Source organism: Podarcis muralis, chromosome 4, assembly GCF_964188315.1.
Source record: "Podarcis muralis chromosome 4, rPodMur119.hap1.1, whole genome shotgun sequence".
Lineage (NCBI taxonomy): Eukaryota > Metazoa > Chordata > Lepidosauria > Squamata > Lacertidae > Podarcis > Podarcis muralis.
The window spans coordinates 9,803,180-9,829,346 of record NC_135658.1 but is presented as its reverse complement, the minus strand read 5'-3'; the positions used below and the strand labels follow the sequence as shown (position 1 = coordinate 9,829,346).

Here is a 26,167-nt window from a genome sequence, read left to right as displayed (position 1 = left end):
ATAGCCGTGCTTCGCAAGACGAAAAAACCGCAAGACGAAGAGACTCGCGGAACGGATTAATTTCGTCTTGCGAGGCACCACTGTACCTTTAAAAGGGTGCTATTTGCATAACACACATTTAGTGCCTCAGTTCTGCAGACTGGCTGTAGCTCAGCGGCAGAGAACCTGGTTTGCATGCAAAACCTCCCTTCTTCAATCCCTGGAGCTTACAGGTGGGGCTGGGAACGATCAGTGCAGGCAGCACTGAGTCAGTGGTCCATCTCATTATAAGGCAGCACCCTATGTTCTGAGAGTCTTACCTCTCTCCCCCTGACCTAGCCATTGTGGTCCACATGACGGTCACCTCCAGACTTGATTATTGTAACTCACTCTACGTGGGGCTGCCCTTGAGGCTGACCCAGAAACTCCAGCGGGTGCAGAATGCCGTGGCGAGACTCCTTATGGGGTCCTCGCCACGGGATCACATTCACCCAGTGCTATACTAGCTACACTGGCTCCCAGTGGAGTACAGGATCAGGTTTAAGGTGCTGGTTTTAACCTTTAAAGCCCTATACGGCCTAGGACCCTCGTAGCTATGGGACCGCCTCTCCTGGTATGTCCCACGGAGGACCTTACGGTCTGCAAATAACAACACCCTGGAGATCCCGGGCCACAGGGAGGTTAAGCTGGCCTCAACCAGAGCCAGGGCCTTTTCGGCCGTGGCCCCGATCTGGTGGAACACTCTGTCACAAGAGACCAGGGCCCTGAGGGACTTGACATCTTTCCGCAGGGCCTGTAAGACAAAGCTGTTCTACCAGGCCTTTGGCCAAGGCATAGTCTGACCCCCTCCTTTGGTAATCCTCATAGAGCTCTAGCCCATTGGTTGCCATTAATCTGATTCTGAATTGATTTTAGAATGAATTGATTTTAGAAGGTATTTCAATGAATTGATTGTGATTTTATGTAAACTGTGTTACTTTTACTGTTGTTAGCCGCTCTGAGCCTGGTTTTGGCTGGGGAGGGCGGGATGTAAAAAAAAATTATTATTATTATTACTGTATTATTATTATTATTATTATTATTATTATTCATATATCTGATATGTAGGGCCATCCCAAGGCATTTTGTTGAACACAGACTGGATGTATCTCTATGGGTACCCCATCTGCTTTGTATGCAGAAGGTGTCTGATTTAATCCTCGGCATCTACAGGTAGGGTTTGGCATGTCCCCTGCCTCAAACTTTGGAGAGCAATGGCCTAACTCATTATAAAGCATTATATAAGCAGGCAAGTTGATGCCTTCCCCCCCCCCCCCATGTATGGGAACGGACTGGACTGACAGTTGAATCTTACTTCCACACTGGCAACAGAATAGAGTCCCCAAGGGCACCTGAGGACAGCTGGCTGGTTTAGTGGGTACGTAACAGGCCCACGGCAAGGGACGCGGGTGGCGCTGTGGGTTAAACCACAGAGCCTAGGACTTGCCGATCAGAAGGTCTGCAGTTCGAATCCCCACGACGGGGTGAGCTCCCGTTGCTCAGTCCCTGCTCCTGCCAACCTAGCAATTCGAAGGAACCTCAAAGTGCAAGTAGATAAATAGGTACCACTCCGGCGGGAAGGTAAACGGCGTTTCCGTGCGCTGCTCTGGTTCGCCAGAAGCAGCTGAGTCATGCTGGCCACATGACCCGGAAGCTGTACACCGGCTCCCTCGGCCACTAAAGCGAGATGAGTGCCGCAACCCCAGAGTCGGCCACGACTGGACCTAATGGCCAGGGGTCCCTTTACCTTTTAGTACTTGCTAGATGAGAAGCGATGACCTTTAGAGGTTGACAGCCTGATTATCATGAGAGCTTCCAAGATTTCCTATTCATTGAGCCATGTTTCCCTCTCCCGTTTGTTTTCTACCCGACTGAAAATCCAGTGGAAATGTATTCCTATCAGCCTTTCTGTCTCCGCAGGCACGAGGGAGTCAGCCTTTGTGTACGCCCTCTCCGCCGCAGCCATCAGCCACACCATCGCCAGAGCCTGCACCACCGGGGACCTCCCTGGCTGCTCCTGTGGTCCCATCCCAGGTGAGACACCTGGACCTGGGTATCGCTGGGGAGGATGTGCTGACAACCTCAACTATGGTCTTGTCATGGGGTCCAAATTTTCAGATGCTCCCATGAAGATGAAAAAATCAGGATCACAAGCCAATAAGCTGATGCATCTGCACAACAGTGAAGTAGGGAGACAGGTAACCAATTCTGAAAAGAGATGTTCTCATTATGCAATCGCCGTCCGGGGTTGACAAAAGGGTTGGAAGCCGGTACCGATTCAACCAGCAATTGGGCTGAACCTGTGTACAAAGGGAGAGCTTTTGGCTGGGCCATCACCCTGCTAGAAGCAAATGGAGGTGGACTCCTCAGTTGGCAGGCTGTGGGCACCATTGAGGGAAACTGGGCAGGAGACCTATTGCACCAGTATGTTTTCTCCTGCGGTCACTCGTGGCAGAGTTCTTGGAGGGAGATATTGGCCTGTTCTCTGGCTTCCACCAAGAAGGCCCTCTCCCCAAATCCTTACCCTGCACGCCTGTGGTTGAGCACAGGCACCAGGTTCAATCCTTGCCATCTTCAGAGTCCCTGTTTGAGACCCTGGAGAGCCAGTGCTAGTCAGTTTGATGGTCTCATTGAGGCCCAACCCTTTGGTGTTTCTGGGAGAGTCCATCCATTCTCTGCTCTGTGCCCATTAATGTTTCAGTTAAAGGTAAAGGTAAAGGGACCCCTAACCATTAGGTCCAGTCGTGGCCGACTCTGGGGTTGTGGCACTCATCTCGCTTTATTGGCCAAGGGAGCCGGCGTACAGCTTCCGGGTCATGTGATCAACAGGACTAAGCCGCTTCTGGCGAACCAGAGCAGCGCACAGAAACTCTGTTTACCTTCCCGCCAGAGCGGTACCTATTTATCTACTTGCACTTTGACATGCTTTCAAACTGATAGGTTGGCAGGAGCAGGGACCGAGCAACGGGAGCTCACCCCGTCGCGGGGATTCGAACTGCCGACCTTCTGATCGGCAAGTCCTAGGCTCTGTGGTTTAACCCACAGCGCCACCCGCGTCCCTTTTAATGTTTCAGTTATTGCCTTGCATATGCAGGTTATGGCTTGTCATTCATCTTTTTTCCAGTTTCCACTAAGCGTTCTGTTTTGGTCTGGCTCCCACTACCCTTGCTCAGCAAGCAAAAATACCTGGCTGAGTGTGCCTACCCTAACCCAAATCAATACGTCTTTTACTCCTGAATGGAGATGTTTAAGCTTTCATCTTACAAACGGAGGCTGCATAGCACTTGCTTGCTAAGCTAACTATCCTTCTGCAACCAGCTGGTGTGGTTGGCTGCTCACTTTCAGAGGCGGCTGCATGGACAAAAACAGGTGGAGCAGTGAATCTAAAAGTAGAAGATATCTGCAAATGAATTCTAAAAGTGCAGAAGCCCATTCAAAACTGCAACCAAACTTTCCAGGGATTTTGCCCATTGGTTGAGTGGGACGTGGTCTAAACCACTGAGCCTCTTGGGCTTGCCGATCAGAAGGTTATCGGTTCGAATCTCAGTGGTGCTCTGTCCCAGCTTCTGCCAACCCAGCGGTTCAAAAGCATACCAGTGCAAGTAGATAAATAGGTACCGCTGTGGCGAGAAGGAAAATGGAATTTCCGTGTGCTCTGGTTTCCATCACGGTGTTCCGTTGCACCAGAAGCAGTTTAGTCATGCTGGCCACATGACCTGCAAAGCTGTCTGTGGACAAACAGAGATGAGCGCCGCAACCCCATAGTTGCCTTTGACTGGATTTAAACATCCAAGGTTTACCTTTACATTTTACCTGAGTGGGCATGTAAACTCCTTACTGAGGCCATCCTCACTGTGGCATGATATGAAGCAACCTCTGGTGGTAGATTTCAGATGGAGTGACTTTTCATGCCACTGAATTCCATTTCTGTATATTATTATTATTATTTAAAAAAGAAAGAAATAGCTCCAGTTGTAAAGGGCTTTGTTTGAGCCACATCCTCCACCACAACTCAGAGATGCATTTCTGTGTACTCCTTCTCACGAGGAGCAAAAGCAGGGTGAATTGTTTCATGGTGTAACAGAGTAGCGTAAGCCAGTGCTAGTCCTTGGTGGGTCCTTGCCCCTGTGAGCTTACAATCTTAATTGTGTCAGTGGTGCAAGACGGCGGAGGGCGGAGCGGGGCAGGGAGGTGGAGTCAAGGGGCAAAGAGAGATAAACGGGGCAGAATCGAAATGCTTCCCCAGACCTATGAAAATTACCGTATTTTTTGCTCTATAGGACGCACTTTTCCCCCTCCAAAAATGAAGGGGAAATGTGTGTGCATCCTATGGGGCGAATGCAGGCTTTCGCTGAAGCCTAGAGAGCGATAGGGGTCGGTGCGCACCGACCCCTCTCGCTCTCCAGGCTTCAGGAAGCTATCCGCAAGCCTTTGGAGCCCGCGGGAGTTCCCGCCGGGCTCTGAAGGCTTGCGGATAGCAGCCTGTTCTGGGGGCTGGGGTCAGGGGAAGCTCGGGCTTCCCCCGCCCCAGCCCCATGGCTGGGGGGGGGGGATAAATTTTTTTTCTTTATTTCCCCCCAAAAAAACTGGGTGCGCCCTATAGGGCGAAAAATACGGTATATACAAATAAGTTTCATTCACGTGCCCAAGACGCACAGCCTTGATTGTAACACAGTGAGGACATTTATTCCTTTCAGCGTTTCCCTGGGAGGGGCGGCAACAGTGGGGGGGTGATGGTGAGCATTTGAGCAAAAGGGAAAAGTCACTTCAAAATCCCTGTGCTGCTCTTTCCACAGGCCCTGAAAGCTTCTCTGGAGATGAAATGCAAATGCCACGGAGTATCTGGTTCCTGCTCGATCAAGACCTGCTGGAGGGGGCTTCAGGAACTGAGAGACATTGCCCTGGATTTAAAAAACAAATACCTTTCAGCTACAAAGGTGGTGCATCGGCCTATGGGCACCCGCAAGCATCTAGTCCCCAAGGATCTTGACATCCGCCCGGTAAAGGAGACGGAGCTGGTTTATTTGCAAAGCTCGCCTGATTTCTGCATGAAGAATGAGAAAGTGGGATCGCACGGGACTCAGGACAGGTAAATGCTCTCTAGGTAGAACCTGTTCTTCATCCATATGTCAGGAGTGCTGACATATGTCAGGAGTGCTCTGATGGTGTTTCCTGCTTGGCAGGGGGTTGGACTCGATGGCCCTTGTGGTCTCTTCCAACTCTATGATTCTATGATTCTATGATCCTCCTCTCGCTTAGTAAGGTAAAGGTAAAGGTAAAGGTAAAGGGACCCCTGACCAATAGGTCCAGTCATGGCCGACTCTGGGGTTGCGACGCTCATCTCGCTTTATTGGCCGAGGGAGCTGGCGTACAGCTTCCGGGTCATGTGGTCAGCATGACTAAACCGCTTCTGGCGAACCAGAGCAGTGCACAGAAATGCCGTTTACCTTCCCGCCGGAGCGGTACCTATGTATCTACTCGCACTGGTGTGCTTTCGAACTGCTAGGTTGGCAGGAGCAGGGACCGAGCAACGGGAGCTCACCCAGTCATGGGGATTTGAACCGCCGACCTTCTGATCAGCAAGTCCTAGGCTCTGTGGTTTAACCTACAGCGCCACCCGCGTCCCTTCCTCTCACTTAGTAGTTCCCTCCAAATCAGCACCACTAAACCAAAGTCATTACAAATCTTCTTTCTGCAGTAAATACTAAGGAAACAAGACTTGGCACCAGTGTCCAGAAAACCCTGCAGGCCAGTGGTTGATTCAAGGGTCTGTGTTTTGCAAATCCATTGGGCTTCAGAGTTGGGACTCAATGGAGTCTGACTCATTCAGAAATGTGTTCCTAAAAGGCCCAGGAGTATAGCACATTCTTAGAATCTGCAGTCTGCAGGTGGCATCCAACCCCCAAGTGTTTCTTAAAAAAAAGTTTTAGTCTTCTTAAAATAACAATAATAACATATTTTCTGCTTGTTCTTCATCCATGGGGTTCTTGTTAGTGGTTTGGGGTATGCTTGGGTGTCCAAAACAGCTATAGTCCCCCAAGCAAGGAACCTCTTCTTACCTCTAGAAAGGACACTTTCTTCCGTTGTGCCTTTGGAAGAAAGTCTAGGAGCTCAGGGAACCAGAAGGAGGGCTCCTTTCTGTTTGCCAAGACTTTCATGCAATGACTTTTAAAAGTATGAAGAGGTCTTCCCTTCTCCTGCTTTCCCCATCCAATTGCAGCACTGTGATGGGGAGAACCCCCTCTCACTTCTCTGCTGATTGGCAGAAGTGTGGGAGATCTGAACGGATGTGAGTGAGCGTGGGCACCTGCCTGTCCAAACATGTGGGCATTGAGTGTCTGGTCTGTATGTGCGTCCAGAAGAGTCCTGCTGGATCAGTCCAGAGTTGTGCGCCGGGTACCTGCAGGTTTCAGCACCTGCTGCCCAGTGGTTTCAGCACCATGGATAGTTCCCAGTAAGCCACGTTGCTCCAAGCAAGGCTGGAGGTCAGCTGAGGCCCTTATGAGACTCTTCTTCCTAAGCTCCACCCTATTACCTGAAATATTAGGGCTCTTAAGAACCAACCTTCTGGCCTACATGCAGTCACTTCTTCGACTTACTGTGGTCTCCCACTTGCTATGCTGCCTGAGCTATTGGTCAGGTGTGGAACAGGTAACACTGACTCTGTTTCCTCCTCCTCTGAGCTCAAGGCCATGATACCTGAGATCCTAGGAGCCACTGCCAGTCAGAGTAGACCATGCTTGGCTAGTTGAATAAATAGTATGACATGGTGTAAGGTGGTTTTCTATTTTTCCATGCTGAATCAGGCTCTGTGGCCGAGACCGAGGCCACGCCTTACAGTTTAAAGCACTGCTATACCACTTTTACAGTCATGGCTTCCCCCAAAGAATCCTGGGAACGGTAGATAGATAGACTTACGCTAAGCTAGACAAGCCAAGGATCTGACTCTATCTAAGGCAGTTTTCAAGGGACACTGGTGGCGCTGTGGGTTAAACCACAGAGCCTAGGACTTGCCGATCAGAAGGTTGGCAGTTCAAATCCCCGCAACGGGGTGAGCTCCCGTTGCTCAGTCCTGCCAACCTAGCAGTTCGAAAGCACGTCAAAGTGCAAGTAGATAAATAGGTACCGCTCCAGCGGGAAGGTAAACGGCGTTTCCGTGCGCTGCTCTGGTTCGCCAGAAGCGGCTTAGTCATGCTGGCCACATGACCCGGAAGCTGTACGCCGGCTCCCTTGGCCAACAAAGCGAGATGAGCGCCGCAACCCCAGAGTCGGCCAAGACTGGACCTAATGGTCAGGGATCCCTTTACCTTTACTTCAAGGCAGTTTCCACCATCTCCATGTTACTGCCCTCATTCCTCAGCTGTACAGTCTTGTCTTGGTATCCTCTTTTCCATCTGGAAGATCCATTGCCAGACAAATGACCCGTGTCCGTGGCAAAACAAAAGGGCTTGTGTTTGGGGATTGGAGAACCCAAAAGTCAGCCCTCCAACTGGCCTGGAGATGACCCAACACCGTTGACATCCAAAGTGCTTTGGATTTGTACAGGGAGGTTATCCAAGATCCCTCGGCACACGTTTATTTGTTTTTAAAGCCGTATCCTGGTTGAATTCCCACTCAAAGCATTGAATTTCTGCCTTTCAGAATTGTCCAGTTGGACACAACCACATTTTTAATAATCGTCTGCTTTCCCCCCTTCCTTCCCTCCTCGTTCTTGCCGTCTTGAATTGCTGCCTTCAGTCAGCCAGGCAATATTTCTGTGCTCAGATAAACAGTGGCTGCTCTTTGCTCTGAAAATCTTTGCTCGACATATTCCTTTAATTTTTGGGGAGTTACTGTTCTGTTGATGATGATGATAATTCTCCACTCTGGGAGGCTCCCAACAGAATATTAAAAACACGATAAACCATCAAACGTTGGAAACTTCCCTAAACAGGTCTGCCTTCAGATGTCTTCTAAAAGTCTGGTAGTTGTTTATTTCCTTGACATCTGATGGGAGGGAGGGCACCACCACCAAGAAGGCCCTCTGTCTGGTTCCCTGTAACCTCACTTCTTGCAGGGAGGGAACTGCCAGAAGGCCCTCGGAGCTGGACCTCAGTGTCCAGGCTGAACGATGGGGATGGAGATGCTCCTTCAGGTATACTGGACCGAGGCCGTTTAGGGCTTTAAAGGTCAGCACTAACACTTTGAATTGTGCTCTGAAACGTACTGGGAGCCAATGTTGGTGTTTCAGGACCGGTGTTATGTGGTCTCTGCGGCCACTCCCAGCTGTCACATTATGGATTAGTTGTAGTTTCTGGGTCCCCTTCAAAGGTAGCCCCACGTAGAGCGCATTGCAGTAGTCCAGGCAGGAGATAACTAGAGCATGCACCACTCTGGCAAGACAGTCCGCGGGCAGGTAGGGTCTCATCCTGCGTACCAGGTGGAGTTGGTAGACAGCTGCCTGGGATACAGAATTGACCTGCACCTCCATGGACAGCTGAGAGTCCAAAATGACTCCCAGGCTGTGCACGTGGTCCTTCAGGGGCACAGTTACCCCATTCAGGACCAGGGAGTCCTCCACACCAGCCTGCCCCCTGTCCCCCCAAAACAGTACTTCTGTCTGGTCAGGATTCAACCTCAATCCATTAGCCGCCATCAGTCTGCGGGCAGGTAGGGTCCCAGCCTGCCTACCAGGTGATGACCTATGCCCAACTCTAGTCCTGACAAACTGGGGCTGTAGCTCAGTGCGAGAGCATCTGCGCTGCATGCAGAAGGTCCCTGTATCAATCTCCACTGGCACCTCCAGGCTTGGAATGTCCCCAGTCTGAAACCCCGGAGAGCCTCTGCCAGTCAGTGTTGGCAAGCCTGAGCTCAATGGACCAAAAGTCTCGCTCCATTTAAGGCAGTTTCCTATGGTCTTATAAGGGAGCAGAGACTTTTCATGCAGGAGCCAAAGGCGTTATGGAATCTCCCTGTGTGTGGGTGTGTGAAAATATATAAAATATGGTTCACACTTCCCACACATAAAGAAGTGTAATGTTCATATGGACCTCTTCCAAATAGCTTTATAAGGCCCCGAGGGCATCTATAATATTATACGCTGTTTGAGCTTCCACGTTTGGAAGATCCCACCGCTGCCGCCTTTTAAAACTGATCCGTTTGGCCGGAAGTGCTTTCTCAGAAGGTGTGCATCCTTCTGTCTGCCCACCGGCCTCCCCAGCAATAATGCGTTCCCATTTCATCCATTCACACTTGCTCGCTCTGGACTGGCAGAGGAAGAAGAAACGACACTTTCCCTTTCAAGTTGGAGCAGGGATCAGCAAACCAGAGGTGTCAGAAAGACGACGTCGCCAGGATAAGCCTCTCTTCCCCCCTCCTTCCCGCTTCCCCCTCCTCTGAGAACATTAGTGGATTAACTGGAGTTATTAATGGATTTATGTACTCAAGAACGGACTTCAGGCAGTGCTGCTATGAATTGGATTCTCTTAGCTGCATCTGGGCTGTGGGTTGTGCAACAGAAGTCTATCAATGCCTATTAGTCATGGTCCAATGGAACCTCCAGGCTCAGGGGTAGTCTACCACCATATCAACTGCTGGAGGATGCTGCTACCAGCAGCCTCCTTTCCCTGTCCCTGGATTCCCAAGTATTGCTTCATCTCAGAGAAAAGGATCCATGGGAAGTGACTGCCTGGGAGGAGCAGCGAGTGCGGAAAGGGTTAAGCAAGCGAGGCGGGTGGCACTGTGGTGTAAACCACTGAGCCTCTTGGTTTTGCCGATCAGAAGGTCGGCGGTTCAAATCCCTGTGATGGGATGAGCTCCAATTGTTCTGTTCCAACTCCTGCCAACCTAGCAGTTTGAAAGCACACCGGTGGAAGTAGATAAATAGGTACCTCTGCGGCAGGAAGGTAAACGGCATTTCCGTGCACTCTGGCACTCGTCACAGTCCTTCATGTGCCAGTAGTGGTTTAGTCCTGCTGGCCACATGACCCCAAAAGCTGTCTATGGACAAATGCCGGCTCCCTCGGTGTGCTGGTCCCGTGGGTTACCCGAGAGACGAGGTCCAAGTGTGGTCCGTGGTCGAAGGCGCAACGTGGAAGCAGTCCGTAGTAGCTGAAGCTGGGTGCAGGGCAGGGAGTCGGGTGAAGTCAGGAACAGGCTTGCAAGCAGGGAGCCGGGGCGGGTCAGGAGCTCAGGCAGGTAAGCAGGACAGGGTTCAGGCAGGAACTAGCAACTGACAATGTTGCTCCCACAACTTGGGACTGGGGCTGGCCGGCTTTTATCTGCCCCGAGGCATAGGGCAGCCACGATCCTCTGGTGTCTCGCATCTCCTGGCCTGGAGGCGAGCACTCCTCCTGTGGGAACTTAGTTCCCTCCGCCTCTCTGCCCTGAGCCTCTGCAGCTCAGGAGAGGCTGGAGGGTTACCAGACCCAGAGGCAACCTCAGCTTCCCCTGACGGGGCTGAGAGTGGAGCACCTGCAGGCAATGGGTCCTCCATCACCTCAGGAGCCAGAGCAGACTCAGCTGGTGCCTGCACCTGAGGATCCAGCACAGGTGAGGACCCTTCAGCTCATGCCCCAGCCCTGGCTCAGCTGGTTCTGGAGGCGGGGAATCCTGTGCAGGCTGGGATCCCTCAGGTTCAGCATCCGAGTCCGAATCCCAGGCCATCACACTCAGCCTGAAAGCGAGATAAGCACCGCAACCCCATAGTTGCCTTTGACTGGACGTAACCATGCAGGGGTCCTTTACCTTTTACCTTTTTTACCGAAGCCAGGGGTGAGGAACTTTCCTTAGTGTAAAAGCTGCATTGCCTTCTGGGAGCCATGTGCTAGTGGCAAAAGTGGGCGGAGCCATGAATGCAAATTTTACCTCTGTACAATAAGATTGATCTTTCTGCCCTCCAGCAAGATAAGCAAGCAGAGTTCAGCAAACCAGGCAAACATACTTAGGGAGGAGTCAAAGCAGAGGTATGAGAGGATGTGGCTTGGGGAGAGTCTGGAGGGCCAGACAGAGAAGACTGAAGGGCCGCATTGAGCCTGTGTTTCCCCACCTCTGTCCTAACGGTAGGGAAGCACTGCCATATTTAATGGAACTTGGAGCTGTGGGTCCAGCATACAATGTTTTCTGACTACAATTGTCCACAATTCCTGCTTGTGTGAAACCTACAAGTACAAAAGCAGAGCAGCACACAAGAAGCTCATAAACTGCTCACCAGTTCACACATTAGACTTTGAGACAGCCGCCACACATTCAGAAGCCTCTGGGTGACTGTAGTGGCATCAGAATGGGGAGTTACAGGCACCCACACAGAGCCCACTCACTCACTCATTCAAACCAGCAAATCAATTCCTTTAGGTAAAAGGTAAAGGTAAAGGTAAAGGGACCCCTGACAGTTAGGTCCAGTCACTGATGACACTGGGGTTGCGGTGCTCACCTCGCTTTACTGGCCGAGGGAGCCGGTGTACAGCTTCTGAACCAGAGCAGTGCATGGAAATGCCATTTACCTTCCCGCTGGAGCGGTACCTATTTATTTATTTGCACTTTGACGTGCTTTTGAGCTGCTAGGTTGGCAGGAGCAGGGACTGAGCAACGGGAGCTCACCCCGTCGCGGGGATTCGAACCGCCAACCTTCTGATTGGTAAGCCCAAGAGGCTCAGTGGTTTAGACCACAGCGCCAAACACTGCAAGCAGGAGTTGTGATACTGAAAGGGTGGACCACCTGGAGCTCTAAATTCTGACAGATGATTCTACAGTCACCTGGAGGCTTCTGAGCTCTTCTTCTTCTTCTTCTTCTTCTTCTTCTTCTTCTTCTTCTTCTTCCGCAATCCCTCATAGCGAAGTAAGATTGTCTTCCATGAACATGGTTTTAACAGTGAGTCCGTAAGTGACTGTGGAGGCCAGCTCTGGATCCACACATCCTTCCACAGTGGGGACATAGGTTTCTGGGCGGGAGTTGATCACGGTGTGGATTTGCCAAGCATGCCTTCCTCTTAGCATGTTTCTCCCTTGTGTCCCGAGTTTGAGTGTCTTCAAAGTCCATGACACCTTTGGTAAAGGCTGTTCTCCAACTGGAGCGTTCGCAGGCCAGTGTTTCCCATTTGTCGGTGTTTATCCTACATTTTTAAAGATTTGCCTTGAGACAGTTTTTAAACCTCTTTTGTTGACCACCGGCATTACGCTTTCCATTTTTAAGTTCAGAATAGAGTAGTTGCTTTGGCAGACGATAATCAGTCATCCGCACATGACCAGTCCAACGAAGTTGATGTTGAAGAATCATTGCTTCAACATGGGTGATCTTTGCTTCTTCCAGTAGACTGGTATTAGTTCGCCCGTCTTCCGATTTGAAAACTTCTCTGAATTTCTCTGTGACTTCCCCTTTTATAGCCAGGAAACCCCTGGAGGTTGGAAGTTGATTGCCCAAACTGAGATCTCTACATAACACATATCCAAGAGAATGGTTGCTGTAGCTTAGCAGTGTAATATCTGCTTTGTACACAGGAGGTGCCCAGTTCAGTCCTCAGATGGGGCTTGGGGTATCCCTTGCCTGAAATCCTGGAAAGCTGCTGCCAGCCTGTGTGGCCAGTACTGAGCCAGATGGACTCAGTTTAAGGCAGCTATCTGTGCAGAACAAGGCAACCCACTGCTTTCTTGCATCTAGTTATACGTTTTATAATATTGCAAGTAGCCAGTAGTTGATTCTATCATTGCTTCTGTCCCTTTATTAAAAGCCCCTTTAGAAAAGAAACAAAAATGTATGAAGGCATAAAAGATAACTTTGTTTTCTCCAGAACCATGTTATGAGTTCCATATCTGGGATGGACTTTCCAGGAATGCATAATGCAAACCTTATTGTCTGGAGCAGCTCAGATACTTAACATGCTCAGAAAGAGCTGATAAGCTATCTGTCCGATCCTTTTATTAGCAGATTCAAGCTTTCCCTCCCTCACTCATGGAAATAGGAACCCACATATCCAATATCTGGTGTGCCCGGCTGTTTGCGGTTTGCAGAATTGGTGGCTTTGTACTTCTGGAAGCGATGCTCAACAAATAAGCACCTGTGGTCTGTCCGGTACAGAAGTGTAGGGCTTCCAGACTATCGCTGTTTTCGGGTGGGATTCCATCACATCCAGATAAATTGCCCTGTTGTATTTCATAGGGTGGTCTTGTGGAACAAACCTGGTCCCCCCAGCAGAAAAAAGTGTGCTGGAAATGCATTGGGGAGTGTGGGACCGCACTTATTTTGATGCAACATCATCTAGTGTCCCTCCAAACACATCAGAACAAATAGCCATCATAATCTAAACTCCCTGCCCAGGGCTGGATTAAGGCCTTGAGAGGCCTCAAGCGGTGCAAAGATTCTGGTGCCCTCCATGTAATTCGAAATAAATTTATGAAGTTAAGTAAAGCATTACTAAAAATGGGAGAAGAGTGCGTAGTGAAGCCTCAGGAAGTCCAACAAGCTCTCTGCCTTACTTGAATTTCATAGGAATTATTTAGATGGAAGGTCCCCTGAGCAGTGCCGGATTTACGTAGAAGCTAAACATGCTATAGCTTAGGGCCCCACTCTCTTGGGCCCCCCAAAAAAATTTAAAGGAGAAAGAACTGGATGTACATTTCCGAAATATAAGATAAAAAACAAATGAAATAAAACCTACATCCAGCAACAGTGTTTTGTGTTGTGTAGGCTCCTATGATGTAAGTCATGGGCCCTGCCTGCTAGCCTGCTCCCTAAAATATCACTGGTTTGCTCCTTTCTATATACAGGGTGCCTACATTCTGCATGGACTGGTTATTTTGTTATGTGCAAATGGCTTGAGATACCTATTAGGTCCATAAATTGTTGTTGTTGTTTAGTCGTGTCCGACTCTTCATGACCCCCTGGACCAGATCACACCAGGCACTCCTGTCTTCCACAGCCTCCCACAGTTTAGTCAGAATCATGCTGGTAGCTTCGAGAACACTGTCCAACCATCTCATCCTCTGCTGTCCCCTTCTCTTTGCGCCCTCCATCTTTCCCAACATCAGGGTCTTTTCCAGGGAGTCTTCTCTTCTCACGAGGTGGCCAAAGTATTGGAGTCTCAGCTTCAGGATCTGTCCTTCCAGTGAGCACTCAGGGCTGATTTCCTTCAGAATGGATAGGTTAGATCTTCTTGCAGTCCATGGGACTCTCAAGAGTCTCCTCCAGCACCATAATTCAAAGGCATCCATTCTTTGGCGATCAGCCTTCTTTCTGGTCCAGCTCTCACCATGTAGCATATATTCAACCCAAAAACAGCGACAATTTGTTGTTGACAAAGGGCAGCTGGACATATAAAGGGCCCCATTACCTTCAGTAGCTTAGGGCCTCATCAAACCTAAATCCGGGCCTCCCCTGAGGGTCGTCTAGTCCCCTGCGATGCAGGAATTTGTAGGTGGCCTGTATGGGGATAAAACCCCTGACCTGGAAGTTATCAACACCACGCTCTAATCAGCTGAGCTAACTTGTGGGATTTTAACCAGCATACCAGGCACTCCTGTCTTCCACTGCCTCCTGCAGTTTGGCAGGCGTCAATCGCATGTCACTGAAACTGCATGAGCTGAACGTGCACCAAATGTGATCACGCTGTGAAAAAAGGTAAAGGGACCCCTGACCGTAAGGTCCAGTCATGGCCCACTCTGGGGTTGCGGCGCTCATCTCGTTTTATTGGCCGAGGGAGCCGGCATACAGCTTCCGGGTCATGTGGCCAGCATGACTAAGCCACTTCTGGCGAACCAGAGCAGCGCACAGAAATGCCGTTTACCTTCCCGCCACCTATTTATCTACTTGCACTTCGTGCTTTTGAACTGCTAGGTTGGCAGGAGCAGGGACTGAGCAACGGGAGCTCACCCCGCCGTGGGGATTCGAACCGCCGACCTTCTGATCGGCAAGTCCTAGGCTCAGTGGTTTAACCCACAGGGCCACCCGCGTCCCTGTGATCACGCTGCAATAAATAGCAAATAAATAACCCACCTTTACGTGCTACAAGTTCCAAGGTCAGTCCCTTGCACCTGTGTTTCAAAGGGGAGTTGCTGGTAAGGCAAGGCTATCTGAAACAATGCTCTGACTCGGTACCTTCATGTGATTTAGAAATCCAAGATCTCTGCTGAATCCATTGTCTATGGCAAGCAGCAGATCTGTTTCCCCCAATGGTCTTGTAGAGGTGAACTGGAAAGAAGGAGGGACTCGAGGGTGGGAGAAGATGAACGTGTGGAAAAAGAAGCAGAAGCGAAGGTGGGAAACTTCTCTCGCGTCCCATCAATTGTGTTTTGATCACTTAACAGGATGATGGGGATAATTAGGGAGAATGTTCCATTGTCTATGACGTTATGCATACAGTTGCATCATGCGCCACAGGGAACAATTTCACGCCAGCAGGTGGATGCATTGGTTAACTGAAGAGGATGTTTCCATTTTGACCTAACGATCATTCCCCAATTAGCACCCTCCCCCTATGGGTGAATTCCTGGGGGGAGTCAAATGACTGAAACAGGTCTATGCAAAACGCTCACCCCACCCACCCAAATGAGGGCACGTTGGTGCTTAGAAAGCTTTAAGTGGAAACCTGGGACTTGTTCTTAGTTATCCTGGGGCCATGTTGGAAAAAAGAAAGCCTGTTTTCGTTTATGCTCTTTTTCCTTCCTCTTTTTCAACAACAACAAAAAAGTTGAAACTGGAAGCGGTCCTGAACCAAAGTCCTGAAATCTAAACACACCCAAGCTTTAGGGAGCATTCGTAGCTTGAATCTGGAGTTGGCGTTCCTGCTAATGCGCCCTGCCCTCCTGGATTCTCCCAGAACCCTCCCAGATTCCGCAAACGGCCAAGTTGCACAAGGTCTAGATGGGAACCAATAGCTTTAAACTGCACAGAATTGGTGCGCAACTCTGCATCTTGAGAATTACGTTTCCAACGGGCCAGTGCTATTGCGTAGATAGCTGTCCCCTCATGATTATCTCTGCTGTGGTTTTGCTAAGCAAAAGAAATACAACCTGGAGAGGAAGATAAATCTTGACAGGAACCGGTTTGCGAAACAGCTCCGCCGATTTATGAGCGCCAGTAACAAGCATGTGCTGAACCGGGGAGAAAATATGGTTTCTATTCAGCTGTGGGGATGGAACTTCCTTGTAAGGAAAACCCTGTTTAACCTTATCTTTTAAATGAGGCCCTTCGAGTTTCCTAACACCAGCCTCCCACCTTCTTCCTAAAACACTCACCAACAGTTTTGAAATAAGCGGTAAATGATAGCAGACTAGGATGCAGTTAATGGAAAGGGAATAGGGGAAAGAGTAAAAGACAAAGCAGGAATATCTCTGCCTTTCACTGGAAAGGGCGAAACAACTTAGGTTTCCAAAAAATAAATAAATCAGTTGATTCAATTCTCTATGAAATGAGCAATTATACTTGGAAAGTGAAATGGCTCTCTTTCCCTCATCCCTTTTAAATTAGTGAGCTCTGGTTTGGTTTGTGGAACAGCTATGAGGAAGCGCCAAAGCCAGGGATGTAAGGAGGTAGTGATTTTCATATTGCCCTATGTTCATTGCAATCTGCACTTTCTGTTCTGCTACAGTTTTGCCTCCACTAAAACCTGTTTCATTCATCTCCCTATCTGCTACGGGCCGTGCATTTTAACAGAAGGCAAACTGTAGAAACATTAATTGGTTGTGTGATATTTGCAGACTAATAATAATAAATTTTTATTTATACCCCGTCCTTCCCAATTCAGAAAACCGGGCTCAGGGCAGCTAATGACAAATTTAAAACACTTAATTGATGCAACAAAAAACAGCATAAAATACAGTATAAAACGGGAATAACAATAAATTCAAAAATCAATTTAGGGGGGAAATCCATCCAATAAACATTAGATGATCACCAGGGCTAGCTGGCTAAATTAGTCCTATTTGGGCCAGCGAGGAGACCAGGGGAGAATTAGCTGTGGGATCCCAGAGCGGGTAATCTAAAAAAAACAGCAGGAATCTCTGGTAGCAGGTACTTGGGAGTTCTTTTCAAACAGCCATTGGGGTGCCCCTGCCAATCAGAATAAACTACACTGGTGTAAATGGGGAAATAGTTGAATTTAGCACACGGTATTCATCTACGCTCCTTTCTTCTTTGGGATGATCTGATCTTTGCTGCCCGGATAAGTCGAAGACAAGAAAGGAAAGGGGGAGGAAACAAGTTCTGAACAAAGCAGAAGAGTTTGCAGGGTGGTGAAGGGAGAGACGGATTCTTATCTGGAATACAGATATCGGAAGAGTCAATCTGCCGGCCAGGCTAAAGATCCACCATGCTGTCTGCCACTGCAGAAGAGATGTCTCTTCTGGGAAGCCCATCAGTGCACGGCATGAGGGCAATGGCAGAAAGAGTGTGGTGTGTTGTTGTTGTTGTTTAGTCGTTTAGTCGTGTCCGACTCTTCGTGACCCCATGGACCAGAGCACGCCAGGCACACCTGTCTTCCACTGCCTCCCACAGTTTGGTCAAACTCATGCTGGTAGCTTCGAGAACACTATCCAACCATCTCGTCCTCTGTTGTCCCCTTCTCTTTGCGCCCTCCATCTTTCCCAACATCAGGGTCTTTTCCAGGGAGTCTTCTCTTCTCATGAGGTGGCCAAAGTATTGGAGCCTCAGCTTCAGGATCTGTCCTTCCAGTGAGCACTCAGGGCTGATTTCCTTCAGAATGGATCGGTTTGATCTTCTTGCATTCCATGGGACTCTCAAGAGTCTCCTCCAGCACCATAATTCAAAAGCATCCATTCTTTGGCGGTCAGCCTTCTTTATGGTCCAGCTCTCACTTCCATACATCACTAGTGGGAAAACCAGAGCTTTAACTATACGGAACTTTGTTGGCAAGGTGATGTCTCTGCTATTTAAGATGCTGTGTGTCTTAATATCTGCAAAGGAAGCAGATTCAGGGCTGTGGTCCTATTCTAAACATGAGAAGAACAGAAGATGAGCCTGTTGGATCAGGCCAATGGTCCATCTAGTCTAGCATCCTGTTGGCCAACCAGATGCCTTCAAGTAGGACCTGAGCTCAAGAACGCTTGTGTTCCTGAACAACTGGTATTCAGAGGCTTAGGGCCTCTAGCAGTGGAAGAACATAGTTGTGATGACCTCCATGCATTTGTCTAATCCTCTCACACCTTTCACCCCACACTTCTCTCCTACGAATCACCCTGCTGATGATTTTCTGGCAATCCAGGGGGTTTACAGTCACGAAAGTTCCTCCCGAACCCTCCAGCTTCCCCCGCGCGCCTGTTTTCAGCTGTGAACCTTTGCTCCAAATATTTGTCTTCTCGGCTAATTTGTGTAGGAGGGAGTGCACTGAGGTTTGCTGCCGGCGGCCATCCTGGCTCGCAGGGGTGTCTTTTGAGCGACGCCTTCGGTCCAGCACTAGACAAACATGCAGCATGTGGCCGCAAATTGTGGGTTTTTGGCTCCCGGGGGGGACGTTCTGCAACGAAGGAGCCGCGCCGAGCCTTCCAGAGATCTGTAAATATTTGCACGCATCTCTTCTCTCCCCCTTAGCCCACCCCACACCCCTGGAAAAAAAAGAAGTGGGTGATGAGAACGGCCGGCTTAAGAGAGCCAGGAAGGGGGAGGGAGAGTCAAACCTGGATAGGAACTCAAATCTGAAATAACAAACAGGAGGCCAGGCTGAGTCAGAAATAAATAAAAGGACAGGCCGAGAACGAGATCTCAGCACTTCATTAATCCCATAACTTCTCATAAGCATTACCTCATGAGGAATTTCATATAAATCTCTTCGGATTCATTTCCATCCATTAACCGATGGTCCACGGCGTAGGGTCCAGCCATCCTCAGCTCCTCCACCACCTCGGTTTCCCTCCTCTGCTTCTCGCCAACCAGATCTCATGTTGAATTACGGCCGTGTCCAAATCGACGGAGCACGCCAGGCTGTTTTGGAAGCAGTGTTGAAGCCGTTTGTAAAGAGACAGAAAAAAAATCGCAGCTTTTCCACATCCATTGGACCTTGTGTTTATTGGCAGTTGGCATCGTGCAGCTGCAAGCAGAAACTGAGCCCAGAATGGCGCTGCTGTGAAGTTTGGATCATGGCTAAGAGGGGGCGATGCATGGCCTTGTGTGGTATTTGCGGGGGGGGGGGGTTGCTAGAGGAATGAGATTTAGGGCTTGCCAAAAAAATTCTTTGCTTCGGCCTAGTATACCTGAAGGAGCGTCTCCACCCCCATCATTCAGCCCGGACACTGAGGTCCAGCTCCAAGGGCCTTCTGGCAGTTCCCTCTCTGCGAGAAATGAGGTTACAGGGAACCAGGCAGAGGGCCTTCTCGGTGGTGGCACCCGCCCTATAGAACGCCCTCCCGTCAGATGTCAAGGAAATACAGTGGTACCTTGGGTTACAGACGCTTCAGGTTACAGACTCCGCTAACCCAGAAATAGTACCTCGGGCTAAGAACTTTGCTTCAGGATGAGAACAGAAATCGCACAGCGGCAGCAGGAGGCCCCATTAGCTAAAGTGGTACCTCAGGTTAAGAACAGTTTCAGGTTAAGAACAGACCTCCGGAACGAATTAAGTTCTTAACCCGAGGTGCCACTGTATCCAACTTTTAGAAGACATCTGAAGGGAACCCTGTTTAGGGAAGTTTTTAATGTTTGAAGTTTTATTCTGTTTTTAATGTTCTGTTGAAAGCCGCCCAGAGTGGCTGGAGAAACCCAGCCAGGTGGGTGGGGTAGAAATAATAAATTATTATTATTATTATTTATGGGAGGGCCATAGCCCAGTGGTTTGAGCATCTGGTTTGCACGTATAAGGTCCATGTTCAATCCTTGGCATCTCTGGCTAGAAGGGTCAAGCAGAAGGCAATAAAAGCGCCTCTCTTGTCCCTGAGACCCTGAAGAACTGCCAGTGAGACTAGACCAGGAGTAGCTGATACCCAGTTTTTGTAGAGAATTCTGATTGTGTTCACATTTAAAGGACAATCTAAGACCACATTATCGTCACCAAACGTTGCATGGTGGTTCCTGAAGTCAGGGAGCAGGTTTTTGTCTATGTTTGACTACAGTTAGGTGCCATTTTGAATCAATATGGCGGGCAGAACCTTTCAGAACCACACTGATTTTTTGGTTTCTTAGAATCCCCAAGCAACACCAGATATGAGGCTGCTGCAGCTTTGCATTAGGGGAAATTGCTTTGCAAACAAAAATTGTGTGTATTAGGAGAAATTCACACAGGAATGCTGATGAATTTGCTGAGGGCTTTTTTTTTTAAAAAAAAGGGGGGGGGACTGATTTGGAAGTGTGGAGAACTGAACCTCAGGCCGGCAAAGTAAGAAGCTGAGAGCAACGGAAAACTGACAGAATGTGCCCATCACTAACTAAAAACTCCATCATCCCTGATCCTAGATAATGCTGGCTGGGGCTCATGTGTGTTGTCCCGCAAAATTGGGGTGGGGTATTACATTTCTCACCCCCGGAGTAGACAGCACTGAGCTCAATAGACAAATAGTCTGATCTGGCATAAAGCACATTCTTATATTTGTGTGATCACGGCAAAAGGCAGCGTTTTGAGGGGGGATTCCCTCCACCCCAATATTAAGAAAAGAACAGCACTCCTTTGAGCAGAAAGAAAAACAACTCCCGCTTGCAAGGATTGCCCTGCTGGGATGACTTCCTTTAATGTGGCAGTTCAAAGGAGGCAAGTGTTTTCACCCCTCTTCACATGTCCCCTGAAAGATTATAGGAACATGGTGCTAACTGCCTTCCCCTTCCTTTCAAAGCACCATCCTTGTTTGGGTGACTCCCTCAGCAGAGCCTCCAAATGTCCCTATTTTTCGGGGACAGCCTCAGATTTATAGAAGCTGTCCCAGTTTCTGTTTTGATCCAGGAATGTCCTGCTTTTCCTTAGGACGTCTCTGTTTTCATTAGAGAAATGTTGGAGGGTATGGAATAGGATGTCCCTATTTTCATTGGGAAAATGTTGGAGGGTATGGCTTGCATGTCCCTATTTTCATCGGAGAAATATTGGAGGGTATGGAATATAATGTCCCTATTTTCATCAGAGAAATGTTGGAGGGTATGGAATAGAATGTCCCTGTTTTCATCAGAGAAATGTTGGAGGGTATGGAATAGGATGTCCCTATCTTCATTGGAGAAATGTTGGACGGTATGGATTCCATGTCCCTATTTTCATCAGAGAAATGTTGGAGGATATGGAATAGGGTGCCGCTATTTTCATCAGAGAAATGTTGGAGGGTATGGATTCCATGTCCCTATTTTCATCAGAGAAATGTTGGAGGATATGGAATAGGGTGCCTCTATTTTCATCAGAGAAATGTTAGAGGGTATGGAATAGAATGTCCCTATTTTCATCAGAGAAATGTTGGAGGACATACGGAATAGGACGTCTCTATTTCCATCAGAAAATTTTGGAGGGTATGCATCAGCCCCTTCCAGTTTCGAGGCGTGAGCACCCACAACAAGAGGGTCCCGATCCAAATTCGGTGCCCGGAAAAGTGGGATGCTGTAACCTGTGCAAATGCTGCAATTTCAGCAGATGTGCCTCTGTTTGTGTCCTGTCTCCTCTTCCTGCAATGTCAGGGGAAGACCATGCATTGCGTTTGAGGACAGAAACATAGGACGTCACTTTCTGCTAAATTGGACTACTGGTTCTTGGAAGAGGCTGTCCGAGGTTCCAATCAGGGGATATTCACAGCCTTCCTTGGAGAGATGGTTAGGATTGGACTTGGACCCTTCTGCATGCGAAACAGATGCTCTACGGCTGAGCTACAGCCCTTTCCCCGAAAGGGAAAAGTCTTCCCAGGCGGAGATGCTTTTGGCCGCTTTCAACCTGATGATGTATTGGTTCCCTTCCAGCTCCCAGTCCCACAAGGAGCCTGATGGGCTTCGCAGCTGAGTTCCTCAGGCATCCTTCCCCACCCTCTAGCCTTTGGCATCCCCAGCTCATGACGTTTTCTGTCTTGCAGGCAATGCAACAAGACCTCCAACGGCAGTGACAGCTGTGACCTTATGTGCTGCGGCCGCGGCTACAACCCCTACATGGACAAAGTGGTGGAGCGCTGCCACTGCAAGTACCACTGGTGCTGCTACGTCACCTGCAAAAAGTGCGAGAGGACTGTCGAGCGATACGTGTGCAAGTGAGGCCCCCTCCTCGCGCCACTCGGCTCCCCTCTGGGCCCACAGACTGAGACATCTGTGCCACATTTCCCAGCGCTTTTCGGACAGAAGAAAAGCTTTCCAAACCCTGGACGATGTTTGCCCTGCTTTGCTTTTTTAAACAAAAAACCCACAAGACTGTTGGAAAGCCATCGCAACGCTGGAATGACCAGACATTTCATAAATTGGGAAGCATCTTTCACAATCCGTGGAGGACAGCATGGCTTAAGCTGGCAAACAGGTGTTGGCGCTTGGATCTTCCTTGCCAAAACAACCGCAAAGACCAAACTTGGTTCTTATATAGTGGACAACCGGCCTTCTTGTCATTGTTCAATACCTGGCCACTGAGTGCCTTCTGTGTGTGGTATGGGGCCGGGGGAATGGGAAGCAGGTGGCCAGGAATGGGATAAGAACACATGAAAGTCAATACAGGAGAGCCTTTGTTTCTCTGTTGTAACGTAACATGACATTTGATAGCGGACAAAGGAAATTCTACAGTGTTTTACTGCAGAGGCTCTCTCCCTCTCTCTCTCTCTCTACTGGTTCCCTTTTCACAACATCATTCTTTTTTTGGATGGGAGTGCTGTCAAAGGAGGAAAGATCCCCATAGTATTTTGTCCCCGTTTTCCCCTTCTTTCTAGGGTTGAGTGTCTGTGCCTGGTGTGAGTGATTGCTTTTGACCAGAGCTTCCCAAACTTGGGTCTCCAGCTGTTTTTGGACTACACATCCCATCATCCCTGACTGCTGGTCCTGCTAGCTAGGGATGATAGGAGTTGTAGTCCAAAAACAGCTGGAGACCCAAGTCTGGGAAATCCTGCTTTTGACAGACGGTCACTTTGAGAAGCTGATGACGCAGCGGAAAGGAGCAGGCAAGGATCAAGCCCCGTTCCTCAAAAGTGAGCGCTCGCTGTCGTGAATTTCACGATGCACCTCGCTTTCTCTTGAGTTCTCTCTTGTGTGCCTTGCTCAGAGGCTCCTGCGCTTGCAGAGCATGTCCAGAAGGAGGCGGTATGCCATGCATCTGAATTGGCAGAGAGGGAGGGCGCAAACATCAAGAACAACGCAGGAGAGACTTGGGGCACCTCCAGGCTGTCTTAGTTTTGTGGGTAGGATTCAGTTGCAGACCAGCAAAGACAGGTTGCACAACTGGAACCAATCTAGCAGCCTTGGGGACTTTTGCTGGAAGGAAAGTGATGGGGAAGAGCTCTTGCTGGTTGCCTAACCTCCCTGCAGGCAAATCAAGTTGCATGCTCAATAAGCAGGCCATCTGGAAGTGCTCAAAGTCCTACTCTTGCAGCAACCACTACCTCCCACAGCTTTAGATTTGGGGCTGGGCAGTTGGAGGGTAGCCTCCCCCTAGAGTTGGCATCAGGTTTCTGGGAGCCCTGGGCATGATGTCCTCTGGGGGATCCCCATTGCAACCTGGTGGTCTCCCCAAGGAAGCTTATGAGGTGCCAGTGGGGAAGAGACCCTTGTGCTTTGATATTTTTCCGAGGGCAGTGGGCACACTGCAAAGCAGAGCGCCCCCTGAGGCTGTAGCTGCACGATGCCTTTTCTCTAGAATGCTTCTAAGTCCTGAAAGTGGCGAGCGACTGCAACCTTGGCATCACGGCACACTTGCCATGCAAAAGAAAGCCAAACAAAAGAAAACGATGCCAGCAACCAACATCAGAACCAGTGGGCACTTTGGGGTTGCCCTGGCAATTGCCTGAGCATGCTGGGTGCCGACGGCAGGCCTGGCTTCACCCCTGTCAGCCGTGAAAAGTCAATGGAGCCTCTAGGTTCAAGAGCAGTCTTTCTTGAAATACCAGTTGCTGGGAATACAGGGTCAGGGACGGCAACCGTTGTCTTTGTGGGATTCTGGGATGCACACGGTGGACCACTCCCAGGACCAGGACGCTGAGATTTCGTGCCAATCCAGCAGGGCTCTTCCTTATGCCCTGGCCCCAGACCTGCCAGCTGCTGATCCTTGCATCGATCCACCTTGAAAGAGAGCTTCGGCGGCAAAGGACAATCTCATGCATCCCACTCATGGTGTCAAGATATGGCTGGGAATGTGCATAATCTTGGATTGGTACCCAAAGTTAAGCTGCTATTATTCCCAAGCAGGGAATTGTGGCATGGCACTGCTGTAAGTGTGTAGCACAGATGGGACCTAAAATAACCACGGCAAGTGATGCATTGAGGAAAACCACCATGGCAGATTTTGTGGTTGTTGTTGTTTTTTTTAAAAAGAATATAGTTATACAGTCGTACCTTGGAAGCCGAACGCCTTGGGAGTTGAACGTTTTGGCTCGCGGATGCCGCAAACCCGGAAGTGAGTGTTTCCGGTTTGCGAAGGTTCTTTGCGAATGTCTGACGCAACTTCCGCAGCTTCCGATTGGCTGCTCAAACTGTTTCGGGAGTTGGACGGACTTCCAGAATGGATTCTGTTCGACTCCCGAGGTACCACTGTATAGCTGAGTTCGAAGCTTGGAAGCTGGACCTAGCCAGTCCCTCAGTCTGTCTCATTCACACATCACTTGCATTGCTTAAAAGAGTTCCTAAAACACAGAGAAGTCTCGTTGGTAAAGGAAAAAACTTATATTTACTTATAGTTTCTTCAGATTTACAAGGATGGCTTTGGATTTTAAACCTTACATGGTGGGAGCTGGTTTCTCGTGGCTGCTTCATGCAGGAGAGAGGAAGGAAGAGTTTGGGAAGGGGAAGGGTATTGCTTGGGAATTTGGCAGGAAACCGCGAAGAATATTCATCCCTGACTATCTATTAGTCTCTGGGACGCAGGTGGCATTGTGGGTTAAACCACAGAGCCTAGGACTTGCCGATCAGAAGGTCAGTGGTTTGAATGCCCGCGACAGGGTGAGCTCCCGTTGCTTGGTCCCTGCTCCTGCCAACCTAGCAGTTCGAAAACACGTCAAAGTGCAAGTAGATAAATAGGTACCACTCCGGCGGGAAGGTAAATGGCGTTTCTGTGCGCTGCTCTGGTTCGCCAGAAGCGGCTTAGTCATGCTGGCTACATGACCCGGAAGCTGTACGCTGGCTCCCTCGGCCAGTAAAGTGAGATGAGCGCCGCAACCCCAGAGTGGGCCACGACTGGACCTAATGGTCAGGGGTGCCTTTACCTTTATCTGTTAGTCTCAGCCTTGCCCTCTCCTGAACGGAGGCATGCAATGTTGCTTATACCCAACCACAGACCGGGACAAGGAGAAAGGTTTGTGTTGGGGACACCTGGGCTCAAGTCTATGGGTGGTTCTGCTAGACCAGAGATGGGAAAGGTGTGGACATAGGTCATCTTGGCCAACCCCCTGACCAGCAAGAATCACAACTAAAGAATATTATCTGCTGGTACCCTGAGTCTCACTGCAGTTGGTTCTGGAGGGGGGCGTTCATGTTTGTGTGTGTGTGCTAGCTACAGACGAAGAGTCTTGAGACCCCCACAGAGGGATATGCATGAATTTCAGACACTGACGTTGTCCCTTTTTGGCAGACCTCGCCAAAAACCCTGGGACAGGCTGCACGTTCCTGCCAGGATTAATCCCAGCACAGAACCACTATCTTTCGCAGATGTACATATTTTGTTTTGTATGCGGAACATACAGAAATATTTATGAAAATATATCCGTTGCTTTCCCCACCCTCTATTCTACTTTATATATAAATATTATATATTATATATATATATATATATATTACAAGCAAGCTTAACAATGGTATGAAATAAAGGCTGGAATTGCACATGAATCTTGAGAATGCTTATTAGCCTGAAGCAATGCTTTCCCTGGGCAGGCGCTGGCAATTTGAGTCTCAGATGCCATTGGGGCAGCATGGCATAGTGGCTAGAGCACCAGGCTAAAAGCTGGGAGGCCAGGGTTCGGATCCCCACTCAGTTACGAAGCTCACTGGGTGACCTTGGGGCCCCCTCGCTGCCTCTCAGCCTATCTCAACGGGGGGGGGGGGGAGACTGAATATAAACGCCTTAAAGAAAGGAATGCATACATGAGCAGGGTC

The 26,167-nt window shown here is 49.3% G+C and overlaps 1 protein-coding gene across 3 annotated transcripts in view; it reads left to right on the top strand.

Annotated features, from left to right (window-relative positions):
* Positions 1-25,843, top strand: part of WNT11 (Wnt family member 11) — a 60,789-nt gene extending 34,946 nt beyond the window's left edge. For all 3 annotated transcript variants that reach the window (XM_028725887.2, XM_028725888.2, XM_077926907.1), the window contains 3 exons: positions 1,939-2,216; positions 4,815-5,107; positions 21,970-25,843. In XM_028725887.2, the coding sequence (XP_028581720.2) occupies positions 1,939-2,216; positions 4,815-5,107; positions 21,970-22,144 (746 nt within the window). In that variant the 3' untranslated portion in view covers positions 22,145-25,843. The remainder of the gene's footprint in view (positions 1-1,938; positions 2,217-4,814; positions 5,108-21,969) is intronic.
* The last annotated feature ends 324 nt before the right edge of the window (positions 25,844-26,167 follow it).